The 17,365-nt window shown below is 41.4% G+C and overlaps 3 gene segments (V, D, J or C); all 3 read left to right on the top strand.

Annotated features, from left to right (window-relative positions):
* The first annotated feature begins 2,820 nt into the window (after window positions 1-2,820).
* On the top strand, window positions 2,821-5,003 carry LOC124864417. The segment is given in 2 exon segments: window positions 2,821-2,937; window positions 3,019-5,003. Coding segments are annotated over 2 exon segments (474 nt in total).
* A 5,755-nt stretch (window positions 5,004-10,758) lies between these two features.
* Window positions 10,759-11,294, top strand: LOC124864922. The segment is given in 2 exon segments: window positions 10,759-10,818; window positions 10,900-11,294. Coding segments are annotated over 2 exon segments (441 nt in total).
* Window positions 11,295-16,622: 5,328 nt separating this feature from the next.
* On the top strand, window positions 16,623-17,077 carry LOC124864923. The segment is given in 2 exon segments: window positions 16,623-16,682; window positions 16,764-17,077. Coding segments are annotated over 2 exon segments (360 nt in total).
* The last annotated feature ends 288 nt before the right edge of the window (window positions 17,078-17,365 follow it).

The following is a 17,365-nucleotide window of genomic DNA, read 5'->3' on the forward strand; positions in this document are numbered from 1 at the left end:
TGGAGTAAATCCTGTCTTTTTCCAGGTGTAACATGTGAACAGCTGAACCAGCCACCATCTGTGACTGTGCAGGGTGGTGGAAGTCTGACCATCATCTGTCAGGTCTCTTATTCTATTGATAACGACTACACACACTGGATCAGACAGCCTGCAGGGAAAGGACTGGAATGGATCAGTAGAGACACAACAGTCAAAGATTTGTTAAAAGACAAGTTTAGGGTCAATCTTGACTCTTCCGACAGTAGAGTGACTCTATATGGAAAGAATATGCAGCCTGAAGACACTGCTGTGTATTACTGTGCCAGAGAGCCCACAGTGACACAAACCAGCTGTGGAGCTGAACAAAAACCCCCCTGTACCTGAGCACATATACAGAAAGTCACCACAAGGGGGCCTCAGATCACAGATTTTAAAAAGAAAAAACATTTCAGAATATTTATGTTTAGAGTTGTCTACTCGCAAAAATTGTATAATATTTTTCAACACATATTTTTGTTCATCAAACCTCAATTTGACATTTTTAAAGTTTTGGGCCTGAATTCCCAATAAAACAATCTGTAGTATTTCAGTTCATCAGGATGGAAAAAAAAAAAACAACAACAAAAACATTCCCTCTCCACTGGAAGACGACAGCAAAATTGAAAATAAACTAAGCAATTTTGCATCTATCCATGATGGGCAAATAAAATGCTAATATCCTGGAATAATGTCCAACTTTTATAATGATTTACTCGTTGGATTTTATTGTGGCTTATTCTCAAGTCAGTGGACCTATTTAGAGTTGGTGTGGTAAAACTAAAGGAAGCTGTCACAATGTACTCTCTGGAGAGCAGTGGTGCTTGTGAGGAGGAGGAGCTTGTTCAAAATCGGACATTTCCACCACTTCATAACTGGCACCATCTGTGAGAGAACAGTCAACACCCACGATGGACTGCAGAAAAGAAATATTGGCAATAATCATTTGCTTTGCAGGTAAATCTTTACTGGAAACCTTTAAAACTTATAACAAGTAACTATGTTTGATTATTTTTCTTCAGTTATTGTTTTATTTTTTTAAGTTATATTTCTGCTATCTCTCCTTTTTTTCCATTTTAGTTGTTAATGGTCAGACTCTGAAAGAATCTGCAACCAGCAGTGAAAAACCCAGGAGACTCCCACAAACTGACCTGTACAGCGTCTGGATTCACATTCAGCAGCTACTGGATGCACTGGGTCAGACTGGCTCCTGGGAAAGGACTGGAGTGGATTGCTAATATCAGACATGATGGTGCCAGTCAATACTCTCAGTCAGTTCAAGGCAGGTTCACCATCTCCAGAGACAACAGCAAACAGCAGGTGTATCTGCATATGAACCATCTGAAAACAGAGGATTCTGCTGTTTATTACTGTGCTCGAGAATCACAGTGACTGAAGTTGGTGCAGCAGCTGCACAAAAGCCTGCAGAAAACAACCCACACTGATCTGATAAACCCCAACTACTGCATCTCAATGTTCACAGAATAATACTTTCCCTAATATATCATTTATATAATATATCTTTCTTATTCTCTGAAGAAAGTCAGTAGTTTGGCTTTCTTGGTATTTTACTGGCTGCTTTTGTGTTGCCATATTGTTGATTTAAATAAAATGGAAACACAAATTTTGAAAGTGGACGTATATAGTTTTTATAAATGTTATGTTTCCATTTGAACAAACGTTCGAGTTAAGAACTGGTTTTAGAGGTAGCCATAGTCCTATCAGTACTGGTGCACACTCAGGTGTGGCTAGGACAGAAACTACATTGTGCTGACTTATTTGTACATCTTTTAAAAAGCATTTAACTCCGCAGATTATTAATTACTTCCAGACAAACTCAAGAATCTAAGGCTTGATCCTGTGGGACTAAAATGGCAAAAAAAAATTATCAGACTTTTTTGAGACAAGTAAAGGTACAACTTAAAGGTTCCATTTTCGCTCCAATTTCATTTCCCCTTTTCTATATCACTTAAACAAAAACATTTCAGATAAATTCCTTTTGTGTAAGAATAATGCAATTGTCTACACATCTCCCACTGCAGCATAGCTGATAGAACTTCACATTGTACTTCAGTCATTACAAAGAGCTTTGGAGTGTCTAAAATTTTAAATGCCCAGAAAACAAAGTATATAGATTTATTAAAAGCTCTTTTGCAAAACATCTTTTGTTTTTACACCTGAAGGGCTTCCTTCTATAAGAGGTTAGGAATATCAATTGATGAAAAACTTTTATTTATTCTACATATCTCTAACCTAGTTAGGAAACTCAAAATGGAAACTGTTTTTACTTCAGGGATAAATCATATTTATTGCGTATAACTCAAATACTACAAATAAGAAACAATAAAGACTCATCTGTTCAACCTCAATCTTCAGGTCTCAGTCTGTGAAATAAATTATAAGTTACATATTGGAATTTTAATTTGCTTCACTTCTATATACAAAATATGTGTTTAAAAATGGACACTGTAAAAGTATACCTCAAAGTAGTATGAGTTAGCAGCTGGCCTTTAAATATTTATTTTTTTGCTTTTCAGAGACATTGTTCCTAACAAAATGTTTTTTGTTCAATAAAACCGAGGATGAGCCCCAACACAACTACTGATTCTACAAATGTACCACTGTCAGCAATGAGAGAATAAATTATAAAGAAAACATTAAGAGGCAGGAATCTTAATAAATAAAAGTTATGCTTTAATCGTTTAGGCCAATTCATCGTCCAAAAAATGTGAATGTTGCTGATGAAATGTATGTTTCCATTTGAACATAAACAGTACCTGATTCTACTACCTCCCTCTGAGGAGGAGTCAATGCAAAACACTGATACTGCTTTAAACACCCTGCACTGGCAGAGAAAACACACTCAGTTCAACATTATGGACTATAGGACAACACTGCTGCTCTTAGCTGTCTGCTGGACAGGTAACATCTTATTGTAACCTAATGTGGAATTAAACATTTTCTTTGGGTCCCAATGTTAAAACTTTGTTGACATGTTTGCAGGTGTTCGTTGTCAAACTCTGACAGAATCTGAACCAGCAGTGAAAAACCGAGGAGACTCCCACAAATTGACCTGTACAGCCTCTGGATTCACATTCAGCAACTACTGGATGCACTGGGTCAGACTGGCTCCTGGGAAAGGACTGGAGTGGGTTGCTATTATCAGTGGTAGTGGTACTACATACTACTCTCAGTCAGTCCAAGGCAGGTTTACCATCTCCAGAGACAACAGCAAACAGCAGCTGTATCTGCAGATGAACCGTCTGAAAACAGGGGATTCTGCTGTTTATTACTGTGCTCGAGAACCACAGCGACTGAAGCTGGTTAAGCAGCTGTACAAAAACTTCAAGGCCCCTCAAAGTTAACTGATGGAAGCTTTTATATTGACTGTGAGGAACTGTTACTGTATGGGACACCAATAGTATTACACTGAAACACTGATGCTGAGACAAAGTGAAGAATAAACCCAATTTTTTATTTATATACGGTTAAAATCCCATCACTGTCTGACCATGAAAAATGCAAATGCAATCTATTGTCAAGAAACATGACATCCATTCCATTCCTGGCATTTTAAACAAGTGGATCTTTAGGATTTTACTCTTTAGGCACAACTTAAACATAAAATGTGACTACTCTATAAATTATCAGGACGCGAGGCCTGCTTCAAATACCTTTCTGAAAAGGACCTGAGAATATTGCCAGTATATTATGAAGTTTTATCCAGAATTTATTAATAATTAAAAAAATAATAATTTTCCTAAATGGTTCAAGAATTTCCCTAAACCTCGTCATTAATAATCTGTGGTCTCATTGTTTAATCTAACATTGAATTTTTTTATGTAATCTGTTCTGTAGGTTTACAGAAAAAACCTAAAATCAGAGCCACTTAGTAAACAGTTTACAGCCTTACTTTAAATTTATTAAGCATGCATGTTTGTGTTAAATGTAAACAGAGCAGTACATGAATTACAAATGATTACACAGAGCTTTCAACAATCATCTTAAAATTAAGCAAATTATTTAGGATAAAAAGATGTTTCTTTTGACTTTATATAGAACAAATCCTGTAATGTAATATGTATTATTGAATTTTCCCTATATGGTAAAAAGAAAAGTAATATTTGTAGATTGAAACTATTTGACTGATATGGGAGCCAAAAAATGTGTTTTATATCTGTGTTTCTGCTCTGTGGCTGCATCAGTCAGCAGCTATCTTTTCTTTTTTTATATTCTTTAAAAATATTCTCATGCAGTATATCTTTAATTTCCAGGTGTAAGATGTGAACAACTGAGCCAGTCAGCCGCTGTGACTGCAGCCTGGCGAACGTCTGACCATGACCTGTCAGGTCTATTATTCTGTCAGTGATGACTACACACACTGGATCAGACAGGAACAAGACTGGCGGGGATCAGTAGAGACACAAGTGTCAAAAGATTTGTTAAAAAACAAGTTTAATGCCAACGTAGAGTCCTCCAACAAAGCAATGACTTTGACAAAACCTGCAGCCTGAAGACACCGCCATGTGTTACTGTGCTGGAGCACTATTACACAGTGGTCCAAACTAGCTGTGGAGATGTAAAAAAAACATCAGAACCTGAGCATGTGTTACATGAAGTCACCACAAAAGGGCCTCAGTTCACTGATGTTAAAAAGTGGAAACATTTTGGAATTTTGAGTTTTAATAGATGGCTACTTTTAGAATTGTTACCACACATATTTTTTTAAAACTTATTTTATTTAACTCACATTTTTATTGATTTTTGGGAGATAGCTTCAATGACAGCTGTATTACAGACAGAATACTTATAATAATCTTTAGTCGGCCAGGGTGAAAAAGAACAAACATGTTGTGTTTCCTGTATTCACTGGAGGAAGACAGTTACATTTGAAAAAAATATAAGGGGTGCTGCATTTAACTGTGGGTGAATAAAATGCTGGTTTCTAGAGAGTCTGTCCTCATTAAATTATCATGTTATACCTACTAATTGTTTTCCTGTTGTCCATTGATACACCTGCATCTGAGAATAAATTGTTACAAGGAATGAATGGAAGTACAGACTGTTTTCTTTCTTGATCTGATGGAAATTTATGGTCAGTTTTGATCCCGGTCTGAGACACTAAACGCCATTTCCAATTGATTACAAGAAGACAACTGAACAATCAGTGCTTAGTTTATGTGAAGTAAGACTAACCCATCAACGTTTTAATGATACCATTGGTTGGGGAGGGCTCGGTTCAGCATTAATGGACCTGTATAGAGGTGAAGCTAATGGGAGCTGTCACACTGTAGTTCCTCAACATCAGTAGCATCTTTGAGGACAAGGAGTTTACGCAAAATCTATAATTTCAATATGACACCATAAGTGAAAGACAGTTGATACAAAAGATGGAATATACAACAGGCTGTTGTGAACTGCTGGTTTTTTTTACATATTAATCATAAATTACATATTAGAATTTCAATTTGCATAATTTCTATATACAACAAATGTTACTGAAAACAAACATCATAAGAGTATACTTCAAAGCATTATGAGTCTGAAGCAGCTGGTCTTCATTTATATATTTATTTAATTGCTTTAGAAGTCATTATTCTTAATAAAATGTTTTGCTACATAAAACCTGAGTAGGAGCCCCAACACAACTGCTGATTCTAAAAGTGCACTACTGTCAGCAATAAGAAAATAAATTAAAAAGAAATCATTAACAGATAGGAATCTTCGTTCGTTCGTTCGTCGTCTTCCGCTTATCCAGGACCGGGTCGCGGGGGCAGCAGACTCAGCAGAGACGCCCAGACGTCCCTCTCTCCAGACACCTCCTCCAGCTCCTCCAGGGGGAGCCCAAGGCGTTCCCAGGCCAGCCGAGAGACATAGTCCCTCCAGCGTGTCCTGGGCCGTCCCCTGGGCCTCCTCCCGGTGGGACGTGCCTGGAACACCTCCCGAGGAAGGCGTCCAGGAGGCATCCGGTATAGATGCCCGAGCCACCTCAACTGGCTCCTCTCAATGTGGAGGAGCAGCGGCTCTACTCCGAGCTCCTCCCGGATGGCCGAGCTCCTCACCCTATCTCTAAGGGAGTGCCCGGCCACCCTACGGAGGAAGCTCATTTCAGCCACTTGTATCCGTGATCTCGTTCTTTCGGTCATGACCCAAAGTTCATGGCCATAGGTGAGGGTAGGAACGTAGACCGACCAGTAAATTGAGAGCTTTGCTTTTCGGCTCAGCTCTCTCTTCACCACAATGGACCGGCACAGCGCCCCCATTACTGTGGCAGCTGCACCGATCCGTCTGTCGATCTCCCGCTCCATTCTTCCCTCACTCGTGAACAAGACCCCGAGATACTTAAACTCCTCCACTTGAGGCAGGAACTCCCCTCCAACCTGAAGAGGACAAGCCACCCTTTTCCGTTCGAGTACCATGGCCTCGGACTTGGAGGAGCTGATCCTCATCCCAGCCGCTTCACACTCGGCTGCGAACCGCCACAGCGCATGCTGTAGGTCTTGGCTAGAGGGGGCCAGCAAGACCACGTCATCCGCAAAAAGAAGAGACGAAATCCACTGGTCCCCAAACCAGACCCCCTCCGGCCCTTGGCTGCGTCTAGAAATCCTGTCCATAAAAGTTATGAACAGGACCGGCGACAAAGGGCAACCCTGCCCGAGTCCAACATGCACTGGGAACAGGTCCGACTTAGTGCCGGCAATGTGGACCAAACTCCTGCTCCGCTCGTACAGGGACCGGATGGCCCCTAATAAAGGGCCCCCGATTCCATACTCCTGGAGCACCCCCCACAGGGCATCATGAGGGACACAGTCGAATGCCTTCTCCAGGTCCACAAAACACATGAGAACCGGTTGGGCAAACTCCCATGAACCCTCGAGCACCCTGTAGAGGCTATAGAGCTGGTCCAGTGTTCCACGGCTGGGACGAAAACCACACTGTTCCTCCTGAAGCCGAGGTTCGACTATCGGTCGGACTCTCCTCTCCAATACCCTGGCGTAGGCCTTACCAGGGAGGCTGAGGAGTGTGATCCCCCTGTAGTTGGAACACACCCTCCGGTCCCCCTTCTTATAAAGGGGGACCACCACCCCAGTCTGCCAGTCCAGAGGCACTGTCCCCGACCGCCACGCAATGTTGAAGAGGCGTGTCAACCATGACAGCCCTACAACATCCAGACACTTGAGGTACTCAGGGCAGATCTCATCCACCCCCGAAGCCTTGCCACCGCGGAGCTTTTTAACCACCTCGGTGACTTCAGCCTGGGTGATGAAAGAATCCAACCCGGAGTCCCCAGCCTCTGTTTCTACCACGGAATGCGTGATGGCAGGATTGAGGAGATCCTCGAAGTACTCCTTCCACCGCCCGATAATGTCCTCAGTCGAGGTCAGCAGTCTCCCGCCCCCACTATAAACAGTGTTGGCAAAGCACTGCTTCCCCCTCCTGAGGCGCCGGACGGTTTGCCAGAATCGCTTCGAGGCCAACCGGTAGTCCTTCTCCATGGCCTCACCGAACTCTTCCCAGACCCGAGTTTTTGCCTCTGCCACAGCCCGGGCCGCAGCACGCTTGGCCTCACGGTACCCGTCAGCCGCCTCAGGAGTCCCACAAGCCAACCACAGCCGATAGGACTCCTTCTTCAGCTTAACAGCATCCCTTACTGCCGGTGTCCACCACCGGGTTCTGGGATTGCCGCCACGACAGGCACCGCAGACCTTACGGCCGCAGCTATGGGCAGCAGCATCGACAATAGATGCAGAGAACATGGTCCACTCGGACTCTATGTCTCCAACATCCCCCGGGATCTGGTCGAAGCTCTCCCGGAGGTGGGAGTTGAATACATCCCTGGCTGAGGGCTCCGCCAGGCGTTCCCAGCAGACCCTCACTATGCGCTTGGGCCTGCCGAGTCTGTCCGGCTTTCTCCTCCTCCAGCGGATCCAACTCACCACCAGGTGATGATCAGTGGACAGCTCAGCCCCTCTCTTCACCCGAGTGTCCAAAACATGCGGCCGAAGGTCTGATGATATGACAACAAAGTCGATCATCGACCTCCTGCCTAGGGTGTCCTGGTGCCAAGTGCACTGATGGACACCCTTATGTTTGAACATGGTGTTCGTTATGGACAATCCGTGACTAGCACAGAAGTCCAATAACAAAACACCACTCGGATTCAGATCGGGGAGGCCATTCCTCCCGATCACGCCTCTCCAGGTGTCACTGTCGTTCCCCACGTGGGCGTTGAAGTCCCCCAGCAGAATAATGGAGTCCCCGGGAGGGGCACTATCCAGCACCCCCGACAGGGACGCCAAGAAGGCAGGGTACTCTGCACTACCACTCGGCCCGTAGGCTGAAATGATAGTCAGAGACCTCTCCCCAACCCGAAGGCGCAGGGATACAACCCTCTCATCCACTGGGGTAAACCCCAACACGAGACGGCTGAGCTGGGGGGCAACAAGCAAACCCACACCAGCCCGCTGCCTCTCCCCGTGGGCCACTCCAGAGTAGAAGAGAGTCCAACCCCTCTCAAGGAGATGGGTTCCAAAGCCCACGCTGTGCGTGGAGGCGAGCCCGACTATTTCTAGTCGATATCTCTCGACCTCCCGCACAAGCTCAGGCTCCTTCCCCCCCAGCGAGGTGACATTCCACGTCCCTAGAGCCAGCCTAAGCACCCGGGGATCGGGCCGCTGAGGTCTCCACCTTCGTCCGCCACCCAATCCTCTTTGCACCGGTCCCTCACGCTTCCCCCTGCATTTAATTTAAAAATAACATTACTGTCTTACATACAGTACAGACCAAAAGTCTGGACACACCTCATTCAAAGAGGTTTCTTAATTTTCATGACTATGAATATTGTAGCTTCACACTGAATGCATCAAAACTATGAATTAACACGTGTGGAATTATATACTGAACAAAAAAGTGTGAAACAACTGAAAATATGTCTTATATTCTAGGTTCTTCAAAGTAGCCACCTTTTGCTTTGATTAATGCTCCGCACACTCTTGGCATTCTGTTGATGAGTTTCAAGAGGTAGTCACCTGAAATTGTTTTCACTTCACAGGTGTGCCCTGTCAGGTTTAATAAGTGGGATTTCAAGCCTTATAAATGGGGTTTGGACCATCAGTTGTGTTGTGCAGGAGGTGGATACAGTACACTGCTGATAGTCCTACTGAATAGACTGTTAGAATTTGTATTATGGCAAAAAAAAAGCAGCTAAGTAAAGAAAAACGAGTGGCCATCATTACTTTAAGAAATGAAGGTCAGTCAGTCCGAACAATTGGGAAAACTTTGAAAGTGTCCCCAAGTGCAGTCGCAAAAACCATCAAGCTCTACAAAGAAACTGGCTCACATAAGGACCGCCCCAGGAAAGGAGACCAAGAGTCACCTCTGCTGCGGACGATAAGTTCATCCAAGTTACCAGCCTCAGAAATCGCAGGTTAACAGCAGCTCAGATTAGAGAACAAGTCAATGCCACACAGAGTTCTAGCAGCAGACACATCTCTAGAACAACTGTTAAGAGGAGACTGTGTGAATCAGGCCTTCATGGTAAAATAGCTGCTAGGAAACCACTGCTGAGGACAGGTAACAAGCAGAAGAGACTTGTTTGGGCTAAAGAACACAAGGAATGGACATTAAACCAGTGGGAATCTGTGCTTTGGTCTGATGAGTCCAAGTTTGAGATCTTTGGTTCCAACCACCGTGTCTTTGTGCGGCGCAGAAGAGGTGAACGAATGGACTCTACATGCCTGGTTCCCACCGTGAAGCATGGAGGAGGAGGTGTTGATGGTGTGGGGGTGCTTTACTGGTGACACTGTCGGGGATTTATTCAAAATTGAAGGCATACTGAAACAGCATGGCTACCACAGCATCTTGCAGCGGCATGCTATTCCATCCGGTTTGCATTTAGTTGGACCATCATTATTTTTCAACAGGACAATGACCCGAAACACACCTCCAGGCTGTGAAAGGGCTATTTGACCAAGAAGGAGAGTGATTGGGTGCTGCATCAGATAACCTGGGCTCCACAGTCACCGGACCTGAACCCAATCGAGATGGTTTGGGGTGAGCTGGACAGCAGAGTGAAGGCAAAAGGGCCAACAAGCGCTAAGCATCTCTGGGAATTCCTTCAAGACTGTTGGAAAACCATTTCAGGTGACTACCTCTTGAAGCTCATCAACAGATTGCCAAGAGTGTGTGGAGCAGTAATCAAAGCAAAAGGTGGCTACTTTGAAGAACCTAGAATATAAGACATATTTTCAGTTGTTTCACACTTTTTTGTTCAGTATATAATTCCACACGTGTTAATTCATAGTTTTGATGCCTTCAGTGTGAAGCTACAATATTCATAGTCATGAAAATAATTAAAACTCTTTGAAGGAGAAGGTGTGTCCAGACTTTTGGTCTTTACTGTAAAATGACCTGATTTTTTTTTCTTTGGAATAAAGAAGTATTTAGCTTTCATAATAAAGATAGTTATGGAAGTTCTTCTGCTTGCATGAATTTTACAACCGAACTAATTTGTGACTTACAGCATTCTTGTGCTGTATTACTTTCTGTCTTTGTAGAAAACCCTGTTGTTGATTGGCTTCATATAAAATTATAGATAATACGTTATATGAATGTTGCTGATTTCCATTTGAACAAACAACAGCACCTGATTCTATCTCCTCCCTTTGAGGAGGAGTTGATGCAAAACTGATGGTAAAGATACAGTTTTAAACACCCTGCACTGATGATGGTAGAGAACACACATTCAGTTCAACATCATGGACTGCAGGACAACACTGCTGCTCTTAACTGTCTACTGGAGAGGTAACATATTTTTCTAACCTGATGTGGAATTAAACATTTTCTTTGGGTTCCAATGTTAAAACTTTGTTCACATGTTTGCAGGTGTTGGTGGTCAGACGCTGACAGAATCTGAACCAGTGGCTAAAAGACCTGGAGAATCCCACACCCTGACCTGTACAGCCTCTGGATTCACACTTAGCAGCTATGCAATGAGCTGGATCAGACAGGCCCCTGGAAAGGGACTAGAATGGATCGCCTATATAGGCACCTCCAGTTATCCAATATATTACTCCCAGTCACTCCAGGGAAGATTCACCATCCGCAGAGATGACTCCAACAGTAAAATCTATCTGGAGATGAACCGGCTGAAAACGGATGACACTGCTGTGTATTACTGTGCTCGAAGAGGCACAGTGGCAGAAGGAAGCAGGAGGCTCACACAAAAACTTAATTTGCCACTTCCTCTGGAAACGTTGTGCTCAACCTGTTACTGGTAACTTTTTAGATAAATACCTCAGTGGCAAAATTCCTGGAAACAACCTAATGAAATGCATGATAATATTTTGATGAATATAATTATGTATTACAGTTAGAATGGCTTTAAATTACAGCATATAGCAAAGGGCTGTAAAGGAAAAGACTATTATTTTGCTGACAAATTACAACAAAATAAAAATCTAATAAACTACAAATGGCTTCAGACTGAGCAGATTGACTATTCACAGCCTAAAGAACACTGAATATCTAGCATGGACAACAAAATAAGAGTCAATATGACAATAAGACTTATTTCGGATCATGTAAATAGTGGGATGAGGTGTTATATGGATTTGGCTTTGTGCCTATGGGTAGGTTCATCTTCTTATCTAAATCTGTGTTTATAGTCCAGATCAAGACTGTTTTCTCACATAAAATAATAAGAATGCTGAGTAAAAGTGGAAGCTTCATTGGCTGCAGAATAGCTTAGGTAGAAATGACAATTAAGTATAAATTTCATAAATAAACTTGTTTACATGTAAACTTAAATGTGTGTAAATTACAGCCCTAGCGACCTTAAACTGCAATAAGGAGCAGCTGTGGCTTCCGTTCTTACAAGGGTTATTATAACTAACATGGATATTCTGCAAAACATACAGTTTTTGTATATTTGCACCTTTAAATGAAACCAAACAAAGGTAGAAAAAAGACATAGCTATTACTTTATTTTGGAAGTGAAATGAATAAGCAATTTATCTGTGTGTCTAGAGAAACCGGGTCTGGATTAAAACTTGGCTGACTTCATATGTTTTGTTTTGTAATTTCTACAGTTTAGATCTGACAGCCTGCAAGGAAAATGCTGGAAAAGACCAAAAATCTAACTTTCCAATTCTAAAGACTCCACAAACACAGTAAATCTGAATGGCCAAAATTATTAGCTGGCTGCACTTTACTTTGCTAGAAAGTCAAAGTAACCCAAACCATCAACAGGCCAATCAATTCTGTTTAAGATGTAAACAGCTGACCCAGTCAGCCTCTGTGACTTTGCAGCCTGGGGAATGTCTGACCATCACCTGTCAAGTCTCCCATTCTCTCAGTACTGACTGACTTAGACTCCTCAGGACTCCACCTAGACTCCTCCATTAAAAAAACGACTCTGTATGGCAAAATCTCCAGCCGAGACACTCCAGAGACACTGCCATATATTACTGTGCTGGAGCATTGGCAACACAGTGGCCCAAACGAGCTGTAGAGCTGGAAAAAAAACCTATTAGAACATGAAAGTGTATTATAGGAAGTCATCTCAAGGGGGCCTCAGTTCACTGATGTTTAACAATTGTGCTTCTTTAGTCTTGACAGATGGCCATTTAATAATTGTTTCCACATTTATTTGTTTCGAACTTATCTTTTAATTGATTTTGCAAAGTTTGGGAGAAAGTTTCGTTGACAACAGCAATACAGAAAGAATACCTTCTAAAATAATTAAAATACCAGTGAAGATCATCTTCAGTCTGTCAGGATGAAAAAATGAGTCTGTCCTCATTAAGAGTTCACATTATACCTACTGATTGTTTTCCTGTTGTCTGTTGACCACTCTGCAACCCTGTCCAATAATAAATGGTTAGAAACAATGGATAGAAGTACAAACTGTTTTCTTTTTTAATCTAATGGAAATTTCTGGTCAGACTTCTAGTCTGAGACACAAAAAGCTGCTTTTAATTGAGTAAAAGAAGAAAACTCAACAACCAATGATTAATTTTTGTTACGACTAATTTATAATTTTTTATTGATTATTTTGGTGGGTGAGGGCTTGGCTAAGAGTAATGGACCTATATAGCAGTGAAGATAATAGAAGCTGTCGCACTGTAGTTCAACATCAGTAGCGTCTTTGAGGAGGAGGAGTTTGTTCAGTATTATAATATACTATTATAATACTAAATAAAAAGATACCTCCCAAACTTTACAACTCACCACACCATAACTGAAGTCCTTCCTGCAAGATAGCTGTACATCTCAATATGATGTGTTTCTAATGATGATATAATTCAGTGGTTTGGTTTTCTTAATATTATTTCCATAATTTCTCATGCCATCATGATGTCAGTTTGGACAAAATGCAATCAGAAAAATTTGAAAGTTGGGATATATGTATGTTTACATTTGCATTCGAGTAAAAATAATTTCAATTAAAACAGGAAAACAAGTATCTGTTCTGTTTGATGGGGAGTCTGTTTTTAACCTTCCTGGAGTTTAGAGACCTGACAGCGTTTCTTTCATTTTTTTGAAATAATTTATATATACATAGACATTAAGTTATTATAAGATGAAAGGATTGTAATGACAAATACTAATTTACTCTGTGTAAAAAATGAAGGAAAACAGATGAAAGAAGACTAAATACAAAAGTAGGTGCATGAAATCATAACAATAATCTATCAGTCATAACAAATCATAACAAACAATTATCAGTTACCTACGTCTAGATTGGTTAAACGAAATACTTTTACAACTAAAACATAAAACAACTACTCCATCCATGTAAATAATCTGATTTATAGCTGAAGGTTAGAAACAGTAAAATCAGGCTGTCTACAGATCATGTAATCTAAACCAGGTTATATTCTACATCGAGATTTTCATGAAACAAAACCTATGATACTTTTTCTCTTTAAGGGACCACATTCTATTTAGAGCTTTAAATGTTTTCATTTACTTTGTATTTTTATGTGGACTCAGTCACAGAAACAATGCAAAACATAAATATAGTGGTGTTGAAAGTTAACAACAGTATGAACATGTCCAGAACAAGTCAGACTGAAAGCTTGTCCAATTAACTGTGACTGTTCTATGCAAATAAGCATTTATTAATATCTATATTACTTATATTGCAATACAAAAAGGACGTGTGTGTGTGTGTGTGGGGGGGGGAGCTCTGACAATGTTCGCTTAAGGAGGAGTCGGTGTAAAACTCAGCAGTATATATGCATGATAGTACAGAGAACACTGAGGTTAACATGATGGACTACAGGACACAGTTGCTATTTTTAGCATTCTTTTGGACAGGTGAAGATTTTCCCTGATTTTAATCTGAAAATGTTTATTTGTGCTACTGATTTACCAGAATATGTGATTCATTTGTTTTCACGATAGGAATCTGTGCTCAGACACTGACAGAATCTGAATCAGTGGCTAAAAGACCTGGGGAATCCCACACCCTGACCTGTACCGCCTCAGGATATACATTCACAGATTATGAAATGCACTGGATCAGACAGGCTGCTGGGAAAGGACTAGAGTGGGTTGCAGTCGTAAGTAAGCCCACTGGTAGCACCCAGAACTACTCTCCGTCAGTTAAAGGCCGATTTACCATCTCCAGAGACAACAGCAAACAGCAGGTGTATCTGCAGATGAACAATCTGAAGACTGAAGATTCTGCTGTTTATTATTGTGCTCGAAGAGCACAGTGACTGAAGTTGATTTAGCAGCTGTACAAAAACCATCAGAAACAAAAAACACCCATCTGTTCAACCGTAATCCTTAAGTCTCAGTCTATGAATTGCTTTTTTATTTCAAATAAATCATAAATTACGTATTACATTTTTAATTTGCATCACTTCTACAACAAATGTTTGTGAAAATGGACTCCATAAAAGTCAACAGCAGCTGGCCTTTATCTATAAGTGGGATTTCAAGCCTTATAAATGGGGTTTGGACCATCAGTTGTGTTGTGCAGGAGGTGGATACACTACACAGCTGATAGTCCTACTGAATAGACTGTTAGAATTTGTATTATGGCAAAAAAAAAGCAGCTAAGTAAAGAAAAACGAGTGGCCATCATTACTTTAAGAAATGAAGGTCAGTCAGTCCGAACAATTGGGAAAACTTTGAAAGTGTCCCCAAGTGCAGTCGCAAAAACCATCAAGCTCTACAAAGAAACTGGCTCACATAAGGACCGCCCCAGGAAAGGAGACCAAGAGTCACCTCTGCTGCGGACGATAAGTTCATCCAAGTTACCAGCCTCAGAAATCGCAGGTTAACAGCAGCTCAGATTAGAGAACAAGTCAATGCCACACAGAGTTCTAGCAGCAGACACATCTCTAGAACAACTGTTAAGAGGAGACTGTGTGAATCAGGTCTTCATGGTAAAATAGCTGCTGGGAAACCACTGCTGAGGACAGGCAACAAGCAGAAGAGACTTGTTTGGGCTAAAGAACACAAGGAATGGACATTAGACCAGTGGGAATCTGTGCTTTGGTCTGATGAGTCCAAGTTTGAGATCTTTGGTTCCAACCACCGTGTCTTTGTGCGGCGCAGAAGAGGTGAACGAATGGACTCTACATGCCTGGTTCCCACCGTGAAGCATGGAGGAGGAGGTGTTGATGGTGTGGGGGTGCTTTACTGGTGACACTGTCGGGGATTTATTCAAAATTGAAGGCATACTGAAACAGCATGGCTACCACAGCATCTTGCAGCGGCATGCTATTCCATCCGGTTTGCATTTAGTTGGACCATCATTATTTTTCAACAGGACAATGACCCGAAACACACCTCCAGGCTGTGAAAGGGCTATTTGACCAAGAAGGAGAGTGATTGGGTGCTGCATCAGATAACCTGGGCTCCACAGTCACCGGACCTGAACCCAATCGAGATGGTTTGGGGTGAGCTGGACCGCAGAGTGAAGGCAAAAGGGCCAACAAGCGCTAAGCATCTCTGGGAATTCCTTCAAGACTGTTGGAAAACCATTTCAGGTGACTACCTCTTGAAGCTCATCAACAGAATGCCAAGAGTGTGTGGAGCAGTAATCAAAGCAAAAGGTGGCTACTTTGAAGAACCTAGAATATAAGACATATTTTCAGTTGTTTCACACTTTTTTGTTCAGTATATAATTCCACACGTGTTAATTCATAGTTTTGATGCCTTCAGTGTGAAGCTACAATATTCATAGTCATGAAAATAATTAAAACTCTTTGAAGGAGAAGGTGTGTCCAGACTTTTGGTCTTTACTGTAAAATGACCTGATTTTTTTTTCTTTGGAATAAAGAAGTATTTAGCTTTCATAATAAAGATAGTTATGGAAGTTCTTCTGCTTGCATGAATTTTACAACCGAACTAATTTGTGACTTACAGCATTCTTGTGCTGTATTACTTTCTGTCTTTGTAGAAAACCCTGTTGTTGATTGGCTTCATATAAAATTATAGATAATACGTTATATGAATGTTGCTGATTTCCATTTGAACAAACAACAGCACCTGATTCTATCTCCTCCCTTTGAGGAGGAGTTGATGCAAAACTGATGGTAAAGATACAGTTTTAAACACCCTGCACTGATGATGGTAGAGAACACACATTCAGTTCAACATCATGGACTGCAGGACAACACTGCTGCTCTTAACTGTCTACTGGAGAGGTAACATATTTTTCTAACCTGATGTGGAATTAAACATTTTCTTTGGGTTCCAATGTTAAAACTTTGTTCACATGTTTGCAGGTGTTGGTGGTCAGACGCTGACAGAATCTGAACCAGTGGCTAAAAGACCTGGAGAATCCCACACCCTGACCTGTACAGCCTCTGGATTCACACTTAGCAGCTATGCAATGAGCTGGATCAGACAGGCCCCTGGAAAAGGACTGGAATGGATTGCCTATATAGGCACCTACAGTTATCCAATATATTACTCCCAGTCAGTCCAGGGAAGATTTACCATCACCAGAGATGACTCCAACAGTAAAATCTATCTGGAGATGAACCAGCTGAAAACGGATGACACTGCTGTGTATTTCTGTGCTCGAGAGGCACAGTGACTGAAGGAAGCAGGAGGCTCATACAAAAACTTCATTTGCCACTTCCTCTGGAAACATTCTGCTCAACCTGTTACTGGTAACATTTGAGATAAATACCTCAGTGGCAACATTCCTGCAAACAACACTGATTAAATTAATTATATGATAATATTTTAGTAACTATGTATAACAGTTAGACTGGGTTTAAATTACAGCATATAACAAAGCTCTATAAAGACAAAGACTATTATTATGTTAACAAATAACAGCAAAAAAAAAACAACAATAATAATAATAATAAACTAGAGC

The sequence above is a fragment of the Girardinichthys multiradiatus genome, chromosome Y (genome assembly GCF_021462225.1).
Source record: "Girardinichthys multiradiatus isolate DD_20200921_A chromosome Y, DD_fGirMul_XY1, whole genome shotgun sequence".
NCBI lineage: Eukaryota > Metazoa > Chordata > Actinopteri > Cyprinodontiformes > Goodeidae > Girardinichthys > Girardinichthys multiradiatus.